The sequence below is a fragment of the Ursus arctos genome, unplaced genomic scaffold (assembly GCF_023065955.2).
Source record: "Ursus arctos isolate Adak ecotype North America unplaced genomic scaffold, UrsArc2.0 scaffold_29, whole genome shotgun sequence".
Lineage (NCBI taxonomy): Eukaryota > Metazoa > Chordata > Mammalia > Carnivora > Ursidae > Ursus > Ursus arctos.
The window spans coordinates 25171549-25180281 of record NW_026622974.1 but is presented as its reverse complement, the minus strand read 5'-3'; the positions used below and the strand labels follow the sequence as shown (position 1 = coordinate 25180281).

At 35.6% G+C, this 8733-nt stretch overlaps 1 protein-coding gene across 13 annotated transcripts in view; it reads right to left on the bottom strand.

The window, feature by feature from the left end:
- Nucleotides 1-3342: 3342 nt before the first annotated feature.
- FAM135A (family with sequence similarity 135 member A) overlaps nt 3343-8733 on the bottom strand; it is a 124248-nt gene continuing 118857 nt past the window's right edge. For all 13 annotated transcript variants that reach the window (XM_026507124.4, XM_026507123.4, XM_048219750.2 and 10 more), the window contains 2 exons: nt 7351-7464; nt 3343-4775 (listed from right to left, as the gene is read on the bottom strand). In XM_026507124.4, the coding sequence (XP_026362909.2) occupies nt 4570-4775; nt 7351-7464 (320 nt within the window). In that variant the 3' untranslated portion in view covers nt 3343-4569. The remainder of the gene's footprint in view (nt 4776-7350; nt 7465-8733) is intronic.

The window sequence follows — 8733 nt, the reverse complement described above, 5'->3', positions numbered from 1 at the left end:
CACAGTGACCCACTCCATAGACATCAGTCAGCCTCATTCCCTCACCACAGCTGGACCCATAATCGGGTAGCCATGGTGGCATAGCGATGCATGGATTTTAACAAGGTCTTTTTCCCTGCCAAGACTGATTGGCTAGCACCACTACTTGCAGTGAGCCGTCTGTCCCCCTGATATAGGATAACATAGCCTGGGTGGCAGGAATCCTACTACAATGAAGGAGTAACTAGTTGTATAGGAACAATTATACTGCGTTTGGATTGGCTTCCCTGACTTATGCTTCTTTTATACATACTTGCTGTGGACTTAGTGAATACCTTATATTCATACACTTTATATAGCATTTCATACAACATTGCTTCTTACCAAAGAACTCACTTTCCTGTGAAAAACGTAGAATACTGATGCCTGTGGGATTAACAAGCCTTATCATATATCCCGTCAGTCCAGAAGCAACTGGTCTTATAGAATAACGGACAGCCCTACTGAACGTTTACTTTTGTAACAAGGTGAGAAAATACACTTTGGGATGTTGTCCTAAAGTACTTGGCATATGCTCCCAATGATGTAACAGTATCTTCGGTGATATCTCTTCTATAGACAGAACAGGATCCAAAGAATAGTAGAAGGACTAATATCTTGTTACATCTGATACACTGTCCATATATTTTGCTTTCCATTGTGGGGAGAGACAATCTCCCCACATGGGTCCTGGGCATCCCTGCATATTATTGTTGACTTTACCAATGGCAAGGCTTATCCATGTCCTCAAACTGAGCAATTTCTGTAGCTAGTCATATAGGCATTTAAATACAGCATTACTACCATTTAACTGCTGTTCCTCTTGGGGAAAAGAGACTGGCTTGTTTGCTGCTTGTTCAAAAAATGCTTGGCCCTTGGCCCTGGACTTTTCTCCTGTGATGCAACCCATTGTGTGTAGAGGTGGCATCGGGCACTCTGCATCACTGTGGGAATTGGGGCTCCAGGAGCTAGTGCAAATATGCTGATGCCCTATCTTGCTGTGATAGTCTTCTGTGCCCGGCAGTTTCCTGTCAGCATCCATTTAACTGTAGCAAGCATGCCTACAAGTAGGATAAGATCTTAGACCCTTCACTGCTCTTGCCATCCATCTCCATGATTCCAGATTCTGTCTGGCATACACCCAGAGTGGGCTGTAAGGGGATACAATGTTTTCTCTGCATTGGAGGTTGGGATTGTAACCTGGTCATTTTAGCTCATTCCTCTAGGTAAGGAGTTAGAAAAAGTGGTTATGGCACTAGTTGGGGTGATTGGCCCTAATGACCACGGAAGAAAAGGGAGTAGGGAGAGGAGTCTGATTAGAGCTTGGGAAATCTTATCTCCTGGAATACCTCCTCTTAATACCATGTTGAATTATAAAAATTAAGCAAACATCTGCAACCATATATAGGCAAGAGCACTCAAGCCTCAGATACTTGGATTAGGCACTAGGTAAAGAAATCTCATCCACCGAGATACTGGTTGAACACAAAGGAAACAGGGAGAAAGTGGCAGTGGTAAGTCATAACCATCTAGCTCATGGCCAGTGGCAGAACTGAGGACTGTATTTAGCATAGTCTTTTTTAAATTTAAATCAGAGACCTTTGGGACAAAGCATTCTGCTCCTAAACCCTATCCTGGATATTGTTTCAGTTCATCTGTTATACGGCTCTGAAATTTGTATTTTAACAACTAATTCAGGTAATTCTCAGCAAGGAAATTGGCAAAGCCCTGCTCTAGTATATTTTCTTCCTCATTGTTACATACATATGCATATATATTTAATATTTTCCCTTTTCTTTCCTATCTTATACTATTATTGCATATAGGCGTGATTGTGGGTAGGTGACAATTTTGTCTATGGGTTACATACTATGGAGACATCATTACAGAATTAGAGGAATGGACATCACATGGAGATTCTGGACTTGAAAGTAGATGAGGGGGGCGCCTGGGTGGCACAGCGGTTAAGCGTCTGCCTTCGGCTCAGGGCGTGATCCCAGCGTTCTGGGATCGAGCCCCACATCAGGCTCCTCCACTATGAGCCTGCTTCTTCCTCTCCCACTCCCCCTGCTGTGTTCCCTCTCTCGCTGGCTGTCTCTATCTCTGTTAAATAAATAAATAAAAATCTTAAAAAAAAAAAAAAAGAAAGTAGATGAGGGATAATCATATTATGTTAGTATTACGTAAATATTTAAATATGGGAGAAGTGGTATATGTAGATATTGGAAAGAAATGGGACTATAATAGATCTCTGATGTTTCTATATTTGGTGTTCAGTCATCAAACCCATTTCATATGTTTGGTGGATCTTGTGAGAGAAATGGTCCCATCTTCTACTGTGGAAGCTCAGAAGGTCAGACACACTTGCCATCTTTGATGTCATACCCATCAGACTTTGAATCTGGAGTGTTTGGAATCCAGTTTTCAGAGGCACCACTGCCAGTAGACTTATACACAAACTTCCAGTTCTTCTTGAGGTCAGAACTTGGCTACGATTTTGGTCATTTAGCTTCCCTTAGTTTCTATCTGTTTTCCAAAGTTCATTCTCCAGCATTTCCAACAATTCTGTGAGCTACCTAATATTGTTGCATTAAATTATTTTTCTGCTTATTCATAATTGTTTTTGTTGTTGTTTGCAACAAGAATTCATATAGGTATATGTATACTTTAATGAGATTCATTCTCTAAAAGTCAATTATTCTATTTCAGATAATCACTTCCCCTTTCCCTCAGAACCCCCACTCCAGTCCTGCAATCTAAATTTGGAGGTCAGTAACATATGATAGTTTCCCTGGCAAATGAGAAGTGAAATCTGGTAGATTTTAAACGATGATCATTAATACACTTTTAAAAACTGTGTCAAAACAACCAACAACCAATCAACCAACTACAATCATAAGAACAATTTACCCTCAAATACAATTATATGATTATGAGTAAGAATGAGTCCTTTGATAAACCTGGAAGATTATTCAAACTTAGAATAAGCATATTTCAAACTCAGGGCCAAGGTATGTGAAGATGAAAAACGTGTGTGGCAAAAATATGTGGTTGTTAATGCATATATTTGTATTTTCAAGTTATAATGCACTTGGTATATAATTGCTTAGTCAGTTCATTGAATTTTCAAATACTTTCACAAAGTAAAGGATTATGGAGAGCCAATGAAATACCTTTTAACTACTTAATATATGCAAAAGACATAAATTATAAAAATACAAAGGCTGTAAGTTAGATAATCATGCTGGTCTATATGATTAATTAACACAGTCTGCCCAATTACAAATAAAAATATACCCCTAGTGTTCTGAAAATAAGCAAGTGTTTTAGCTGTTCCTCCAGATAGTCACTTGTTCATTTATTAACACCAGAGGCAATAACACAATGCTAAAAATAAAACATGCATCAATTATACAACACATACTTACAAAAACCTCCGTCCATCACAACTGGCGAATGCAAACAGACCTATCCACCCTTAGTGCATTATTATTTTCACAAGTAAAACAGGAAAGGAAAATAGTGAAATTAATGCTATTCAGCACCTTTAGTAAAGTCAAACGACTTAACATCTTCATATATCAAAAACATTTGCATCTCTGTCATCCAAACATGTTAATTATTTTGTTCCATTTTTAACATGAATTATTTTATTTACATTACTTTTTAGTTCAACAAATTTTAACAATATTTAAAAATTATCTAAATTCATAAAAGTATTTCATAAATTTCAACACTTAATTATTATGTACATACAAGAGAAGTCCATGAAAAAAGTTGAAGAAATGTAGTCAGAAACTTCAAGCAACACTACCAAATATAGCAAAATTCCAACCAAATCAAAGCAGAGGGCATTCAAACATTCCAAAAATTTCTAGATGCTGCTAACATGAACATGAAAAAGTTCCAGTAATAAAAGTCAATATGAGAAATAATGTTGAAATTACTGTAGAAAATATATTTTAATAGGCATGACATATGTTTAATAGCAACAGTAATAATGACTTTTATAGAAAACTTTTATAACATTGTCATATATGAACTTCCTGGTTTGACAGGGCTAGAGTTGATCTCAAAAAATATACTTTAGCAGCCATAATTTTATTTCCAGTTAAAACATAGTAAAATGTTAAAAGTAAAATTTATAATTAACTAAATAATACCCCAATACTAGAAAATTTAAAATCCCATGCTATTCTTGCAATAAATGGCCTCTAGTATGATGTGTCTGATGTAAGGATTGTGAAAAGCCAATAATAAACAATCAGATATACATATGGGCTTAAAGTTTCACTGAAATACTTATGTAGCAAAATATATGAAAAAGTAATAGAAAAGTAAAAAGATAAAATTAAAAAAATATTGCACAGCCACATTACCTAGAAAGTAAAGTTGATGTAAAAAGCTCTAAACATGGATGATATAAATTATCTTCCATATAAAAAGGTATAAATATTTCTTAGAACTTATCAGCATCTACAGTTTAATATAATACATATTTGAATCATTGTTGAATGAGGTAATTATCAAGTCTCTAACAATGTTTTTATCCTATTGGAAATATTTGAGGGCAGCAACCAGAAAGAATTTCTCTAAAAATATTTCTGAATCCAGAACAGCTATGTGTGCAGCTCTCCCAATAAGTGAATCAGCTGTATTGGGCAATGCATTGATGACATTATATCGAACCAAATTACAGTCCTTGCTTTGCAGAACTGGGCGAAGCAAGTTGTGGATCATTTCTGAATAGATCTGTCCTACGGAACAAAGAGAAAACAGGAAAATTAGTTCACATGAATAACTGAAAAAAATTCTATGCCAAGTTTTATATAATTAATGAAATTTAGTTATATTATTTCTATTTAAAGCAGAAGAATGCTTTTTAAAAGATTTTCTTTTTCTTATACTGTCATTTTTGAGACTGTTTTATAAAAAATATAAATAACCACATTATCTGGCCAAGTAAAAATAATAGATATATTGTAAATTATTATCAATTTGATACTTTTAATTCAAAGCAATGGATATAACAGAGCAAATAGTTTTATTCAACATTAAGTCACTTATGATTTATTAAATCATTATGAAATTAAGGTAGCCATGCTAAGACATTTCGCCTTTTACGCAGTACAGGGAATGATCAGTGATACTGTAACAGTGTTGTATAGTGACAGATGGTAACAACGCTTGTGATGAGCACAGCATAATTTATAGAAAAACTGAATCACCACCTTGTACACCTGAAACTAATGTAACATTGTGTGTCTACTAAAAAAAAAAAAAAAGCCTTTTATAACTTTTAAAACTTGAACCCATAGCAAGTACTTTAAAAATGTTTCTGTGGCATTCAACATTATTCCACATATTTCCATATTATTCTGAGAAAAAACAGCAACTTCTTGCAGTCAGAAGAACAATGTGAATTTGACTCAAAGATCAGACAGGGCCCTTTTCTTTGGTCTAAGGGTTTATTTAATGCTTGGTTCTGCTTTTAATTCCAAAATTGTGCTTCTCTCTCCATCTTTTTTGGCTAATTCTTACAATGAATTAATTGAGGTCATTCACAGTATAAAAGATGAAGGTCAGATACGCATAAAGGCACAAACTGCCTTACAGGGCGAAACAGTTTTCAATGCTTATGCACTACTAATAATACTATAGAGGAGTGCCAACACATATCCATGGAATTTTAGGGAGTAAAGTATCAAATTTCTGAGGAGAGGCAGGGTTTATCCCTGAGGAATCATGAGAAGGGAAAAGTATATAGAAGTACATTCCGAGAAAGGAGAGAGAGGTATTTAGGAGAGAGATTAACATCAGATAGATCCATAGAAAACTTTATACCCCCACCTCCTTCTCTTAGTTTTCACTGTGAGTCAAGCTGGATTTCTGGTTCCATGCTATCTGAAAAACATCTTTACATAGGAAGAAGTCCAAACCTGTCTTTATTAAATTCTCCCTGTCCCCCACTGGCACAGAATCTCTGTTAAAACAAAGCACATTTCTCTAGTTTCTGTGACCCATCGGAAAGTTAAATCTCTTCTGAATTTTTCCCTAAGTCCCTTGCTAGAACAGAAGTTAAGGGGGAAAAGGAGGTTATTCTAATGTCACAAAATGCTAAAAAAAAAAAAAAAAAAAAAAAAAAAAAAAAAAAAAAAGAAAGAAAAAAGATACTTGTTAAATGAATAGAGTACCTACTATGTGCCAGGCATCATGCTAGGCAATGCCAATACAAATGTGTATAAGAGAGATTCCCTGCCTAAAGAGGCTGTCCACTGTTAAAATGTGCAAAAAAGCAAAGGATTAAGAGTTCATTTAAAAATCAGCCTCATTCCAAAAAAGGAACTGAGCAAATATGGGGAGGCAGGACACCCAAGTTCTTGCCCTAAGCCTGTAATTAATTAATCACCAGTGACTTTGGATCAGACACTTAGCATCTCTGGGCCTCAATTATAAAATAAGCAAACAGGACCCAACTCTCTTTCTGGTTCTAAATAGCTATGATTTAAATTTCTTTTGTTATTCAAAAATGGCAAAAGAAAAAATATATAAAATCTTTATTACTTTATTAAAGTGAGGTAAGTCTTTGCTGCCATCTTTGACTAAAAGCAAGGTACAGCAGAACATGGAACATGATCATTACCATAATCACCAATCCCAATAATCCAGAAGAAATCAAATTACAGATTACTTTTGAGGAAACAAAATGGAGAGCATTTATAATCAGAAAAAAGAACTCTTGCATAAGAGTGACTGTTTTATTGGCAAAAATATCTCAGCGGTTAAGTGTTTGCCTTCGGCTCAGGATGTGATCCCGGCGTTCCGGGATCGAGCCCCACATCAGGCTCCTCCGCTGGGAGCCTGCTTCTTCCTCTCCCACTCCCCCTGCTTGTGTTCCCTCTCTCGCTGGCTGTCTCTATCTCTGTCAAATAAATAAATAAAATCTTTAAAAAAAAAAATCTCATGGCAGGATAAAAGAAAGGAAGAAAAAGAGAGGAAGGATAGCTGTTAATATCAGTGGGTGGAAAAGAAAAAAGAGAAAAGGAAGAAAGTGACTACAAGAAAAATTTGGGAAAAAGCTCATGTGTAGTTACAACTCTTTGAAATATTTTTTTTGAATATAGAGAGATTTTATTGAGAAATAGATAAGTAACTCCATAGAAAATAATGATTCAAAGTCATAAGCAGGCATTTCAAAGAATAATAAACATGATCAATTAACATATGAAAAAGTTTTAACGTCATTTGTAATTGGTAAAATACAAACACAAACCACAATGGCGCGCATTGTCAGAGAAACAAATGGAGATGAAATACTTCTAATTTAGTTACCTGACTGTTTGTCCTTTAAAGCTGTTTTACACATTTCAATGCGGGCAGAGTGATAAGGAACATAACGATCCTGTAGAGATCCCACTAGCACAACATTTTTGAAATAATGAAGCCCTATGAAGAAAAAATACTGAATTATAATGCAACCAGATTTAAAATAACTTAATTATGATATTAAGTGACCAGAAAATTTTATTTCCTCAGTAGTATTAAGTTTATGGACTTTTAAAAAATTTATTTATTTATTTATTTATAGGGGCACCTGGCGGGCTCAATCTGATAAATGTCTGACTTTGGCTCAGGTCATGATCTCAGGGTCCTGGGGTGGAGTTGTGCCTCCCGCCCCCTGCTCAGCAGGGAGTCTGCTGCTCCCTCTCCTTCTGTCCCTCCCCCCACTCATGCTCTCTCTCCCTCTCAAATACATACATACATACATACATTAAATCTTTACTTGAGAGGGAGAGAGAGAGAGACAGAGCCTGTGCACACACGGCGGGGGGGGGGGGGGCGCGCAGAGGGAGAAGCAGACTCCCTGAGGGTGGGGGCGGTGGAGCGGATTGATCTGACCACCTGGGCAGAAACCAAGAGTCCCATGCTCAACTGACTGAGCCACCCAGGGACCATAAATTAACGACTTTTTACATTAATGACTTTTTACATTTGATGAATTCTTTCTCCAAATTTCTATGTATTATCTACAAAAAAAAAACCCTACCTTCATTGTACATACAATGTACTGGTATGTGCTGGTATGAGAAATGTATGCTTGCACTGAGTGAGGCAAGGATTGTGATGTGGTGGTGTAGGGGTATGGGTGAGATTAGATGCTACAGGAAGTATCTTATGACTTTCTTACTTTCCAAAGTAAAATAATATTTTTTCATACAAACAAAACACTCTATATGAAACCATTTGAAGCTTTTTACTTTATATTTTCATTTGACTCTTGACTAGTATTATTATTTTTCCCTTACTTAAGTATGATGTTAACAGGATACATACTTAAGATTTTTCAATATAATAATGGGTTTTGTGATCCATCCATAGACTTTAATCAGGTCCATTTTTTTTAGTAAATTAAGGGAATTTAGGGCTTGTGATACTTTGAATTAACTCACTTTTAAGTACTGAAACCAGGTTCTTGACCACTTTACTACCCATAATGTTCTAATTTTACTATGTAGCTCTAGTAGTAAGTAAATAATAAACAATAAAAAATTCATGTGGTTATTAAATAAGATACAAACCAATAATGACAATACATTAGAATTGAGGTGTTTACTTTAGGGCATATAATTTTGTTCTGGAACATTCCAGAGTAAAATTTGATACTTTTTGCCTACTGAAATTCAGATTCTTAGAAATAGGCCAATTGTGGGGACT